At 45.4% G+C, this 14,094-nt stretch overlaps 2 protein-coding genes across 2 annotated transcripts in view; one reads left to right on the forward strand and one right to left on the reverse strand.

Annotated features, from left to right (window-relative positions):
* Positions 1-8,401, forward strand: part of LOC112110887 (neuronal acetylcholine receptor subunit alpha-7-like) — a 108,058-nt gene extending 99,657 nt beyond the window's left edge. The window contains exon 10 of the mRNA XM_026663330.1: positions 7,880-8,401. Coding sequence (XP_026519115.1) covers positions 7,880-8,401 — 522 coding nt within the window. The remainder of the gene's footprint in view (positions 1-7,879) is intronic.
* A 4,630-nt stretch (positions 8,402-13,031) lies between these two features.
* The window catches only part of LOC112110888 (dynein heavy chain 6, axonemal), a 181,768-nt gene continuing 180,705 nt past the window's right edge, over positions 13,032-14,094 (reverse strand). The window contains exon 74 of the mRNA XM_026663340.1: positions 13,032-13,135. Within this exon, the coding sequence (XP_026519125.1) occupies positions 13,032-13,135 (104 nt within the window). The remainder of the gene's footprint in view (positions 13,136-14,094) is intronic.

Raw genomic sequence — 14,094 nt, forward strand, 5'->3', positions numbered from 1 at the left:
AACACTGCTTTTCTCTCACTGTTTCTCATGGGGAGACTTTACAGAGTGCATTTTGCCTGATTAAAAAGGAAACGAGGAAAGCAGAAGTGAAAACAAATATCCACAATTATCTATCCAGACCCATTTTCCAAGAAGCCCATTTCTACAGCAGCCTCTGACACTTAGTTCATTGTCTCTGTCACGGTGAGAAATTACTCTGACAAAATGGAAAAATGTCACACAATCCACCGATGTCACCTTGTGTGAGAGACGAAATACACAACAGATTTGGGTGGGGGGAGGGGGACACTGCCCTGTATCCCATTTCATCTGCTCTAAAATACTCCAGGGTGTCTACGCAAGTTTAAAACAAACAATGAAAAATCCAGTAGTTGGGCAGGCTAGTAATGATTTCTTAGTGCAACTGTCATGACATTTAAAATCATTGTCTTACCTTCCAGACAGCACAGCCAATGAATTCTGAATGATCTTCATCATCCACTTACAATGCTCTAAGGGTATGTCTACACTACCCGCCGAATCGGCGGGCAGCAATTGATCCAGCGGGGGTCAATTTATTGCGTCTAGTCTAGACACGATGAATCAATCCCCCCCCCCCCCCCCAGTGTAGACCAGGGCTAAGAGAGCTTTAAAGAGAACCATCCCACTCATGAATCCATGTGCTGAGAGCAGTAGCACCCCGGCCCTAGCGGCCAAGGTGTGACTCATGCCTATTCTGTCTTAATAAGAACTTTGGCTGGCTGCCTTGTGGAATGTGCTCACCAGTCTCCGGACCCTCCTGACCCTCCAGGGGTTCTAATCACTCATCGTCCCATCAAGACACCCTCTGATCGTTCTGCTAAGTGTGAGATGAAGTTACTACCTAGCGAAGCTACAGCAGTTTCAGCCACTGAGGAGCCAGAGTGGAGACCTTATTTTGGTCAGCTAAATTTCCTGTGTTGGCGTGGTTGGCACACCGTGAAGCTTTAGTAACTTAGCAGGCCTTAGTATAAGCCTCAACTAGTGGTGCGTGAAACCAGCCTGTCAACTGAGGCATTATGTTTGTGGGGACCAGGCAACTCATGGAGAACTCTTCCCTCAATGGAAGTGATCAGCCGTGGCTTCTGGTCACTCAGCTCTGGGAGTCCCGCCCCCAGAGTGCGGAGAGGGAATATTTGGAGGCTGCAGGACATCCTAGAAGGAGGTTCTCCTTCCGGCAGATTGCTCTGTTGGAATCACCTATCCCTGCATCGGCCTTGGGGCAATGAAGCCCAGCCAGAGCGGATCAGAACACTCGGCATCGTGAAAGTTCGGGTACATCAGCGCTGGACCCACGCCTTCTGCTGCCGAGCTGCCAGTAGACCCAGGGCTGAGCTTGCACCAGTATCTCAGGGCCACCTGCATTTATGCTTTTTCTCGCAGCACTGACACGTCCATCACCCATTGACACAGCAGTGCTGGTTGTGATGAGGGCCCTACCTCCTTATAGGAAAGTCAATTACTTACAAGGATATGGAAAAAACAAACAAACCAACCATCTGAACCTCCTCCCGTCCCCCTGAGATGACCGACCTTTTCCCAGTTTATTAGAAGGGTGTTAAAAGACCCCTTTTGAATTTAAGACTGCCTGGGAATATGCCAAGAGCTGAGCTTTCAGGATACCTGCAGCAAGCCCCTCCGCCCACATCTAGGGAGGCAGTGCTCCTCCACCCACTGCCGGAGCAGTAAAGGAAGGATCTGTGTTTCCTTCCAGCCGTGCACTAGGAAGGTGTTGGTGACTGAGGTTCCTGGGCCGGCTATTCATAAAGTGAGAGACTGGCTTGTGGATTGGGCACTAGCTGTGGTTCTGCACCCAGCCCTGCCACTGCTCTACTGTATGCCCTTGAGCAAATCACTTCACCTCTCTGTTTTATCTATTTAGACTGTAAGTTCTTTAGGGCAGGCACTGTCTCTGCCTATGTACAGCACCTAGCAAACTGAGGCCTGGAATGATTATTTGCATTGCAGTAGAGCCTACGTGAATATTGCAGAAAACATCATTTGAATGGTTAAGTGCCAGGCCAGGAAAGAGAGAGAACCATGTAAAAAGAGATGGGGTGGGAGGGACAGGGCTAGACCTAGAGTGAAAAGGTGGGAGTGCTGCAGTTGTACTGAGGAGGACACCACCAGGAGACTGAGAAGGAGTTTAACTCTCTGCATACAAATACAAAAGTTTTGGCCATTGTGATTCCTGGCACATCGGCCCTGTTTTCCCTCCATGCCCGTTGCAGTCTTTGTTACATTTTTCTTCCAGAGATAGCCCTGCAGCTTTTTTGCTCTGTAAGAATGTGAATCTATTAAGATGGTTATCTGCAGAGAAAAGGAAATTGCTTCTCTGAAACTGTTGTTCTCTGCAAGGCGAATCTCATTGGATTCCCTACTGCTCATGCATCTTCCTCCCCACAGCACAGAGGGTTCTGCACATTTTAATTCCTCTCTATTCCTCATGGTACAAAAGATGCATGGCTTAATTAGCTGCAGTAGTGTCACTAGCTCCCTGCTTTCCTGAGCCAGTAACTAACTTTCAAAATTGTGCAAGTTCCTTTCCCTTCCTGAAAGTGATCACTCCATAGTACTCCTGTCTGTTTCCTTAGGAGACAGAAGAGGAGAGGGCCTGAGGGTTAGTACTGAACCTAGCCATATAAGGTTGTGGTTTCTATAAGCACCAAGCATGCATTAGAGCCTAGAACAACTGGTGCCCTCTCTCTGTTCCCCTGGCCATCGCCTTTCCACTGAACCGAGGCGGTTTGCCAAGGCCAAGATTTTCAAACGTGGGAGCCTAAAGTCAGGCTCCTCAGCTGGTATTTAGGTGACTAAAAAGCAGGGGCTGTTGGGTGCTTCGCATCTCTGAAAGCTGCCACTGATCTGACACGCAAGAGCCCTAAAGGTGAGTGCTTGCGTAACTCCTGCTACAAGGGTTAATCACCTGGGACAGGGTTCCCAGCTACCCAGAGGTGACAGGCAAGCCCTGCACTACTGACTGGGCAGCAGGAGGGCTAGGGATGGGAGTGCACGGATGAGGGGAGGCTGGGTTTGTAGGACTCAGGAGCATTCCTGCTCTTGGTGGGAAGCCGCCTCAGACTAGAGCCACAAAGGGAATGTACAAAACGGAGCCTAGCACCTAACTTTAGCGCTCCACTGCCCAGGGCAATCCACAGCCCTAAGTTCGGCAGCATCCGGGCTCCCTACACAATGTATGGGGAGAGTTGGACACCTAAGAATGGGATTCAGAGAAGCCAATAAGAAATGCCGAGGAGAAGGGTGGCGCCTATAGTCCCATCCCTCAATGAGAGCTGGGCTGGAGGGAGGTGCCTGGCGTCACTCGGGAGTCACAGCTGTGGCCCTGCTCCTGGAGCTCGGCACCTAAGCTGGGTCAGCACTTCCTTGCAAAGAACCGAGGAGCAGGTAGTGGTGATGCCAGGCATGCTCTAAGGCAGCTTCTGAGAACCTGCCGGTGAGACAGGTGGGGAAACACCGAGCCTGAGAATTCCAGCAGGGCCTAGGCATGAGCTAGGCACCAGGCATCAGAACTTAAGTGGCTTAGTACACGCCCGCTGGCAGAAATGTAGGTGCCTAAGTGACATGACCGGTGGGAATTTAGGGGCCTACAGGGTTAGGTGGCAGCTGAGCATGGGTTTTGAGGATTTAAAGTGCCAGTTAAGGTGGCTAAATCCCTTTGTGGATCTAGCCCCTGGTGGTTCGTGTGGGACCCTGACTGAGAGCAGCAGCCTACTGTGTGGACGGGCTGTTACACTGCTGGGAGAGTCTGTTGCCTGGAGTGGACGGCTGTGCCTGCAGATTGCCCTCGGGCAATCCAGCGATGTTAAAAAAGCACACAAATGGGTGCACAAGAACCTAGAACTGTCATGCCGAGACTGCTTCCTGGCTGCCACACTGTCACAGCTGTCATCCCAATTAACAGTGATGGGAGAATGGGTTAATTACTGAATTTCAATGTGTTTTTTGGGGCTAATGGCATTAGACTGAATAAAACAAGAGCCACCCCCCTATTTCTGGTGCATTTATTCATGCACTAGAAATGCCCCGAAATAGGCGTCCCTGTCTCAGAAGTTACAGATGCAGATTCTCCACGCAGTCAGCTCTTTGGCTTAAAGGAAAAGCTTCGTTTTCACGGACAACGGTATTGACCTGATGTCTCTTGGCATATCCAAGATCCATTAACATTTTCAAATTAGAAGCCCAATATAATATGTCATCATTTCACATTGCTCAAGAGTGACTCTCTCTCTCTCTCTCAATGACCTTGTTGAAATATTTTTAGCAATTGAAGGCCTTCATTTGGTCTTGTGGCTCTTTGAAGTCACCGTGTCAATAACTAGTCAGAGGAAAGAGTGCAGTGAAACGAAGGAGGGATTGTTCTTTTCGCTAGGTCGTTGTTGAAGGAAGTAACTGGCTATTTAAAACTGTACATGAAAGCAGCACAATTTGAACCCTAAGGAAGTTTCCAGTCGGAGGAATAAAATATCCTTTCGAAGAAGTGGGCTGGAAGGGCCCCGTGGAGGGGGCACTGGGCTGTGAGTGAGGAGACTCTGATTGCAAGACACAAAATGGCTTCAGTGGTCTAACCATTTTCTTCTTGTCACTTGAGGATTAGTCCCCGTTGGAGGTAGCGGCCTTAATGTTATCGTTAGTAGTAGTAGCATTAAAGTAGCATCAAGAGGCCCCAGCTAAGATCATCCAGCTCTTAGCACGATGGGGTCCCAAACACATTGTAAAAAACTTGCCATCTAAACAGACAAGACAAACACATGGCAGGAGAAAGGAGGGGTTGGTGTCCCCATTGTACAGAGGGAGAACTGAGGCACAGAGAGATTACGTGATCTGCCAAAGGTCACACCAGGAGTTTGTGGCAGAGCCAGGAACTGAACCCAGCTCTCCTGCGTCCCACTCCAGTGCCTTACCTATAAGAGCATCCTCCCTCTCTTACTAGTAGGTTGATGGACATCCCGGTCAATAAAAGTCTGAAGCTGTCGTCATTCAGAAATGAGGCTTATGTAACCACAGACTGTGTCCTTTCTATTTTAATGCCATTTTCAATGTCACTTGCACCTTTTCATATATAAAATGCTTCTCTTTTTAAAAAACGATTTGGTGCTTCATGAAGTTCCATGCTCAGTGCAGATGGCATCATACGGATTCCCCTTTCTGCAGCTTTCAGCAGCACAGCACAAGTGTTCTTTAGATAGCCAGCTCTTGTTTTGATAGTTTTGCAAATCATAGGTGCCTTTAACTTGTTAATTGCATGGATATCCCTTGGAAGAATATAAATCAGGCCACTGGCAGCATATTGCACTGTTATCTAAGCTGTTCGTTTGCTCCAGTTGTTTATAAAGTTCATATATTCATTATATTTGGCATGCATCAGATGGGGCACAAGAATATGGCTTGGGAACGCATATTGGTGCAGAGCTGATATCTGGGGTATTAGGCATGATTTTACAAGGAGCTTTGAACAGAAGTCATCCTCATGTCCTCTCAGTAGGATTCAGCTACTTCATGTCACTATGCCAGGCCCATAGGGGAATCACTTAGACTCTTCTTCTGCTGGTAGGGTTCGTTACAAAGTCACTGATTGTGTTTGCTGTTTGAGGAAAGGACATTTCTCCTAAACCACTGGAACCATGCCTTGTCCGGCATCCCCCATGTGCACAGTAACCTTCAGTAGCCCTTCGCTGGCACTGTGTGGGAAGGGAGATCACAATCTACACTATGCCCCTGACCAGTAGTTCTCAGATGGTGGGGTGTGACCAGAAGTGGGTTGGGAGGGGACGCCAGGCGGGCTACACCCCGCCCCCCCAACAAGTCCTCGAGTCTTTACAACCCAGCAGAAGACCAAGGTAGAGGACGGAAGAAGCAGCTTACTCCCTTCTTCTGCTGCTGCGATCCATCCATGCCCTGTCCCCTCCTACCCACTAGCTAATCACAGAGCAGCTTTTCAGACGCACCTGAACCTGCTCTGCGCAGTGCTTCACACTTGGGCAGGGGAAGGCGTGCTTGAGGAAGCAGTGGACTTAGACTAACTCAACCTGCTAACTAATGTGAAAACTACAAACTCTTTTCTCGACACTAGGATGTTAACTCAGGTTAACTAACTCGAGTTAAGAACCCAGCTGTTTTTTCAGGGAAGACATGGCTTGGAGTGGCACTGGCACAGAACTGAGCATTGTGCAAGCAAGGCCAGTCAGTCTCCAAATCCACCCACACCGAAGTCTGGCAAGAAAGATTGAATAGCCACAGCCCTTTAGTGCCTCCCTAGAGGACAGCAAACATCCTTACAAAGGGGGGACAAGATTTTCACAAATGGGGACCTAAAGTTCATCTCCTAAGTCCATATTTAGGCAGCTAAATAAGTGCCTGAATTTCAAACATGCTGATCACTCAGCAGTTCCTAGTAAAATCAGTGTCAATGTAAATACTGGCAAGTGTAAAGCCTCCAATTATTAGCTGGAAGGCTAACGACTGATGCAGTCCAAAAGTCCTTTCACTGGGCAAGCGACTCGCCAACACTTTGAAAGTGACAGCAGTGGAGAAGATCTCCTTATTCCCATTTTACAGATGGGCAAACAAAGACACGGAGAGGTTACATGGCAGAGCCTGAAACAGAAGACGAGTTCATTTGCCTGTTTCTGTTTTTCACTAAAGAGAGCCGTGTAAAGGTGTGGTTACTCACCTCCCGCAAGCACCTCCTGCTGGCTGGGTATGGGCCTGCACTCTCTGCTTTTGCGGTGCTTTCTGTCGGTAGCTTCTCTTTTCAGATGGATTTTCAGTGACTCAGCCCTGAAGCCGAGTCACGCACAGTCTGTATGTGAAATGGATGGAAAACAAACCCCTACTGGGGTAACACAGTCAAACGAACAGTTGGCCCCTCCCTGAGGTTCTCAGTCCCGTCTCTGGGCTTGTTTAAGCACCTGCCCCCTTCTTGGGTTCCAAACAAAACTTTTAGCCTCCTCGGCCCTTGGCCACTCTGTCTGTGACTAGTGGGGGGACCCAGGCCTGCCCACGACTCCAGGTCACAATCCAGGGACCCTACGACTAGCAGCCAACTGCCGCTTCCATCACTAGCGTCTATTGTTGCATACCCTGGGCTGCTTCCCACTCTGTCCAATCAGCTTCTGGGGTCCTCGGCCTGTTCCCTGTATAAGCAGGGTCTCTCCCAGGCCTCCTTGCCTGGAGAGTCTGTAACAGTCTCTGCCCTGTTCTCTCAGGGTTCTTTCTCACAGGCCCCTTCACCTGGAGAGCTTATAACAGTCTCTGGCCATTCTTGTCAGAGCTCTCTCTCTCCCAGGCCTCTGTGCCTGGGGAGCTTCACAGTCCTACCCCTGCTTAGGCAGGGTTTCTCCCTAGTCCCTGTACCGTCTCCCAGCCTTCCACTCCTTCTGGTCGCAACCAGCAACTGCTCTGCCCAGCTTCCTCAGCCAGCCAGGAACAGCATCCTTCTTCCTCTGGCTCCAACCAACAACTGGGCTGTCCAGGCCCTGCAGCTCCTTTTATATGAGCCTGTTAGGCTCTGATTGGCTGCCTCCCTCTGCAGCCTCTCTAGGCAGCTTGGAAGACCCAGCTCTACTGCCTTTTTTTCTGGGGTAGGGTGTGGTAGGACTGCAGTGCGTTCCGGAGGTCCTCAAAGGGCCTGGTACACCCCATCACAAGCCAATATATATTAGTGATAATGAAACAGTTTTCCCTTACAATAGTTTATAGCTTTCCAAATGGAGATTTATATAGATGGCAAAATCCCTTTGTGAAATACGGATCCTGCAAAGATTTCTAGGTGCATCGTTCAGTCAGTGAAAATAAGATAAAGGTCTCTAAAATATTTTGATCACCTCCTCCTGTTTTTCAGGTCCGTGTTATCCTGCTGAATTGGTGTGCTTGGTTTTTAAGGATGAAAAAGCCTGGAGAGAACATAAGGCCCCTCTCTTGCAAATACAACTATCCCAAGCACCGTTCAAGCATCAGTAGCGTTGAGATGAACGTGTTACCCGGATACCAATCTAGCAACGGGAACGTGATCTATAGCTACCATGCCATGGAAAACCCATGCTGCCCACAAAACAGTGACTCAGGTAGTAAGGGTGGGAAGGTCGCTTGCTCCTCTACAGAAGATATCGAGCTAGTTCAAAAGAAAGCTTTAATGGATACTATCCCAGTGATTGTCAAAATCCTGGAAGAAGTTCAGTTCATTGCAATGCGCTTCAGAAAACAAGATGAGGGTGAAGAAGTTTGTAGTGAGTGGAAGTTTGCAGCAGCTGTCATAGACAGATTATGTCTGGTTGCATTTTCACTCTTTGCAATCATCTGTACGTTTACAATACTGATGTCTGCTCCAAATTTTATAGAAGCTGTTTCAAAGGATTTTGCATAAGGCTCTCAAAGAGGCGCATGCAGTCCAAAACATGTCATTTCAAAATAAAAAACGTCGCCATTAACTTTGCTAAATAACGTAATTTAAATCTTACATAGAATGAAGGAGCTGAAATTAGTTTTGAGAGCTGATTATCTCCAATGTTAGTGATTGTAATGACTGAATAATATAAATACTGGACCCTGTAATTTATTTCTTAGATTGTGTCTGCCTGTAATGATGTTATGATCTGTGACAAGTGGTAGGCAAGAATTCAAATCTTTGTTACAAGTAAGCACTAGTGTATGTATACTACTAAGAAAGCACTAGTGAACATTTAGCTATTGTTTAATAAGTAAAAGCTATATTGATAAGTCATTCTAACATGTTCTTTAGTATATTGTCATTTTCAATATCTTTATGTTTCAGTATCTTCGATTAGTATGGCTGTGACATGCATTTCTCATGTTTGACAATGTACCACTCTGCACTGTTTATACTGCATTTAGCTAAACAAACTACTGGTGTTCGCTTGTACTATTGCTGTGATTATCTGAAACATTTTTCCAGTCAAGATGTTGACAGAATGTATTTTTGCTAAAACTTTACAGAAATATTTTTTTTAAATGGAGGAAATGTTGGTTGTTGAGAGGGAACAGAAATCTCAGTCGGCATTCAGAGAACTGTACAGATGCTCAGTGACACTGTTGTGTTGCTACCGTCGTCCGTGTGCTTAATTTGAATACAACTTGAATCACAACTGCCAATCTAATACCTGCTAATCCTAAATTTTTAGGGAGGATTCCTGGCCCCATCAAGGTTAATGGGAGTTTTGCCAGTGACTTCAGTGGGGACAGGCTTTCGACGTTAGATGTCACGGTCTAGTCTTCTTTGCTGGGCTCTGTTGGTGTGGTCCACGTTCAAACTTGGCCAATGCAGTCTTGTTAAAGGAATTATGTTGATTAAAGACAATTTATTTTTGTTTAGCTAAAGTTTAACATGGAAGACTTTTGTCTTTACTTGTAACCATGTTGCTGCTGTTAACTACTGTAATGCTTAAATATTAATAAACAATAACTCTTATGTCACTCAGTTGGAAGATGATGGTAAAAAGGCCTCCTTATCATAGGCGTCTTCTGCCCACTGTAAAATGAACCCCTCATCAGAATAATTGCCCATCTCTTCTGGTGTGATTTTAATCTGCCAGCAGATTACAACTAGCCATCTGGGCTGACAGGGGGCCCCTATCCCCAAAGTGTTTACCAGAAGATGTGGTCTTCACACCATGAGTAAAATTTATACCCTCTGGTGTTACAAACTCTTTGTACGTCTGCGAGGAACCTAGCACATTCTTGGGTATTTGATCAATGATAACACATTGCCTTCTCTGGCTGATTTCTATCCTGTTTTTCTCCAAAGAGGTCTTAGGGGAGTTGACAAGAGTTGTTTCCCACAATGGTGAGCCAGACCTTTCCCATCATTGCTGCTGGACAGCAATAGGGAGATCTTGGGCCCATTACTGAAGAAGAACTTCAATAATTCCATTCAAACAGGTAGTGGTGAGGCTGCTTGCCAAAGAAACTATCTTTTGTCCTTAAAGCTTTACTTATTCCCCTTCAGTATATAACCAGTTGTTTTTGGAGAAGATAATTGGTAAAGTAAAGCTGAAGCAGTTCCTGTGGTTTCTGGATATTTCAGCGTCCTTGATCTCTAGCAGGCTGCTTTTGGGCGTGGTTTTAGTAGAGAAAGGTATTACTATCTGTCACGGGTTGCCCCCCTTTAAGATGCCACCTGATGTTCTGGGATACCACTGAGCCTGCCTGTTCTACCAGCCTGGACATCCTTTTTACCTGTCCTGCTGAGCCAGGCTATTAAAGCCTCCTCTGGCACACACACAGGCAGGGCCACACCCAACTGCAGAACGACACGGACACTGAGATCAGCTCCGGGAAGACTCATCTTAAGGGACTTGCCCCAGCACTCAGGTGCCCACCTCCCTTGGAACGCAGACCCAAAGGTATATTATGAAATCCGCCTCCTCCCTCAATGTGGAGGAAGGTATGTACAGCCTCTTCCCCACCCCCAATTATGAATTGTACAAACAGGGTTATATTATAAACAAGAAATAAGTTTATTAACTACAAAGGTGAATTTTAAGTGGTTAACGAGATAGCAAACAGAACAAAGCAGATTACTAAGCAAATAAAACAAAATACGCACACTAAGCTAGTTTCACTAAAGAAATTGGTTAGAAATAGTAATTTCTCACCCTAGATATTGTTGCAGGCAGATTACAGAAAGTCTTGAAAGGCAGCTGCACTGGTCTGCGGCTTGAGACCTCAGGTATTGTTACTCACAAGCTAGACGCCCTTCCAGCTTGGGCTCAACCCTTCTCCCCCCAGTTCAGTTCTTGCTTCCAGGTGTTTTTCAGTGTCTCTTTGGGTGGGGAGGCAGAGGAGAACCACGATGATGTCACTCCCCTGCCTTATATAGCTCTTGTGTAAGGCGGGAACCCTTTGTCTGGCATTCCAAAAGGGGAAGAGGGGTATCCAGTACCAGGTGACTCGGACCCATGTCTCTGCATGGCTGTGGCAGCCATTGCTTGTAAGCTGTCTCGAGTGTCCACAGGAAGATTAAGCTCTTTTACAGACCATTGTCTCTGCTAATGGCCCATTAGCCCTGTCTGGCTTTTCCATTGTTGTACCTGAAGGGCTAGTTGGGGGTGACACCCAAAGTAACCCATTTGAAATACAGCTACATAGTCAATATTCCTAACTTCAGATATAGAAATGATACATGCAGACAAATTGGATAATCACATTCAGTAAATCATAACCTTTCCAATGGTATCTTACATGAGCCATCTGGCATAAAGTACATCTCAGTCATGTCATATCCATATCATAAGCACATTTTCATAAAGAATATGGAGTGTAATGTCACACTAGCTATTGCTTATGGTTTGCTTTTGAGAATGGACATGGGTAAAGAGTCCATGCTGATTTGACCACGAACCTTTGTTGAGTACCTTTTAAATCTTGCAGGAATTGACAGGAAGGTCTTTTGTGGGTTCTCCCATTCTTTGAGAGGTCCCAAATGGTGGTGAGAGCATTCACTCGTCCTCTGTGCAGGCCTTTATATGTGAGGTCTGACAAAGTTGTCACCTCTCCTCTTGTGTGTCTATATAGCGCTGCTAGGGCAACAAGAAGTTTTCCCTTGCAGTACCATAAATGTGAGGATGACAATCAGATCTATATTGTATCACTGTTATCCCGTATATTATGGTGTCTGATCTCCTAGTATTGAAAGAGGCAGGCAAGCGGATGGGACTAAACTGGCTTAAGTTCCTCCTAGATAGATGGACATAAAGCTGAAATATCTAAAAGAACAGCTTGGAGTTATTAGTCCACCTTTCGCTGCAGGTATATGTCCAACCTCGCCAATAGTTTTTTGGTCATAGGGATCCTTTGCTCCCCTGGATTTGCATGTGACTATAGTATGTAGTGCCTTTTAACATCTATGATTGGCTAGGAAGGTTACCTCTCCCCTAGGATACACACTGTTCCACACCTTTATACCCTGAAAGCTAGATCATTACAGCAATATGCTCTACATGGGACTGTGCTGGAGAAGCATCCAGAAGTTGCCACTAGTGCTGATGACAGTGGTTTGACTTGTGTAAGAAGATCTTCTATCTGCTATAACAGCAGTGCTCCATGACTGGACTAGTTGCACTTTTAGGTGTAGTTCAAGGTGTTGACCATGACCTATACCGTATAAAGCTCTAAGTAATCTCTGAGTCAGTTTTCTGAGAGATCCTACTGTTCCATCGTATGCTCCAGAGCTGAATTTTCTGAACGTTCCCAAGCCAGCACCATGAAGTTCTCAGTGCCTTTCGCTACTGCTCCTTTGGCGCTTGAGCGTGGTGAGCTGCAGGACACAGTGCTAGAGCGGTTTGTCTTGTATAAGCCTTTGGCTAATTTGCAGAAATAACGTGGACCGGGGCTTGGTGTTAGTGACCAGTGGGCCCTGCTACTGAGACCAAGTTGAAAGGCGTATAGTTATAATTGTAATGGACTCTTAATCCTTGTGAGGTACCCAGTTGCTTCAGTGATGGAGACGGAGTATTTCTAAAATGGTTAGATACCCATTTCTTTCTGCAGCTTTTATGGCTAAAATATAGCAGGCAGGACAGTGAATGACCTTTAGAATCAGTCACTCAAGGACTCTTAATATTTTTGCTTAAAGCCTTTTGTCATCATAAGCAATCTCCAGAGACAGAAAACAAGGCCTAAAAGCTGAAAGTAAAGCACAGCAGTCATAGTAACTTAGCATCCCAATGCAAAGCATGTTTCTTTACATGAAACATGCAGCTACTGTGGAAGAGTATTTTTAACTGGAGCAGTGGTGCATAAATCTTAGAAGCAGTAAGAGGATAAGAACTAGCCTAAAAATAACAATGGAAAATGAATATCAGGCAACATTTTATTTTATAAAATCTAATACAAATGAAAAACTAAATTATAGATTAGTAGTCAGTATTATTATACTGTCAGGAGTCTAGGATTGTGATAATGGTAAAACCATTCTGCTGGTCTACATCGTGAATGTGATTTACACATACTCCTGCTGGATTGTAACGGCACCCTGCTTACTCATTCAGCTGGCAGAGCAAGGCCGATCCTTTCGATATCCAGTAGTCACTTGGTCTTTTGGAGGGTAATAAGACTGTTACCACAAAATTGGTAGAATGACCTAGTTAAAAAAGCAAAGAGAAAAACTGTTACCATTTACCTAAGCAATGCAAATCAGTATGTCAACGCCACATTATGGCGGAGAATTTAACCCCCACAACCAGCACATTCAGAACCAAGGTTGCTACAACATCCCATGCCTACTGCATTACAATACATCTCTCATCAGATATCAGTGGGCAGTGTCACATACTATCAGGCAAAGTATTATATAATTTCACAAGCAAACTGATTACTTTCAAAATTGCTAAATGCCAACAGGGTACTTACCTATAAGATCATTTACAAAACCTAAGCACTTAAAAACAAATAAATGAATAGTCAAGGGCATCAGAAATCTTACTCTATCCATGTAATAAGCAAGTACACTGAGCAGATTCTGATATCCTTACTCACGCTGAGTAGCACCTACTCCACAAGTGGTCCCACTGATTTCAGGTAAGGTGCTATTCAATGTAAGCATATCAGAATCTGTCCCATTTGTTTTCTCAAATATAAAGAAATGTCGATTTCATCAAAACACAGCAACCTCAACATGGCCCCATGGATTGCTGTGGTTTTTAAGTATTATTTTTGTTATCTTAATTGCAATATCTACATACATTTGGAGGAATTTACTCCATTAATTTTATCAGGACTTCAGTAGTCTCCATTCAAAATGTGAGTTTTGCCTTTCACAAACAGATATGGTTATGAGGAGTACTTGTGGCACCTTAGAGACTAACAAATTTATTTGGGCATATTTACAGAAATCACTATATTTGCTATTGCGAATACCTAGGGATTTTTTTGAAAATACGAAGGCAATTTTATTTAGGAAACTCACAGTTTTTTAAGAGTGACCATTGTAATAAAATCAGACTGTACACGGAAGACACAAACAATAAGAAGGAAAATCAGGCAATGTTCTAAGGGGAAACTGTGAAAGAGTTGCACGTGCACGTCAGTGGTTGTGGTTTC

Source organism: Terrapene carolina, unplaced genomic scaffold (assembly GCF_002925995.2).
Source record: "Terrapene carolina triunguis isolate 2854851 unplaced genomic scaffold, T_m_triunguis-2.0 Scaffold33356, whole genome shotgun sequence".
In the NCBI taxonomy this organism is placed as follows: Eukaryota; Metazoa; Chordata; order Testudines; family Emydidae; genus Terrapene; species Terrapene triunguis.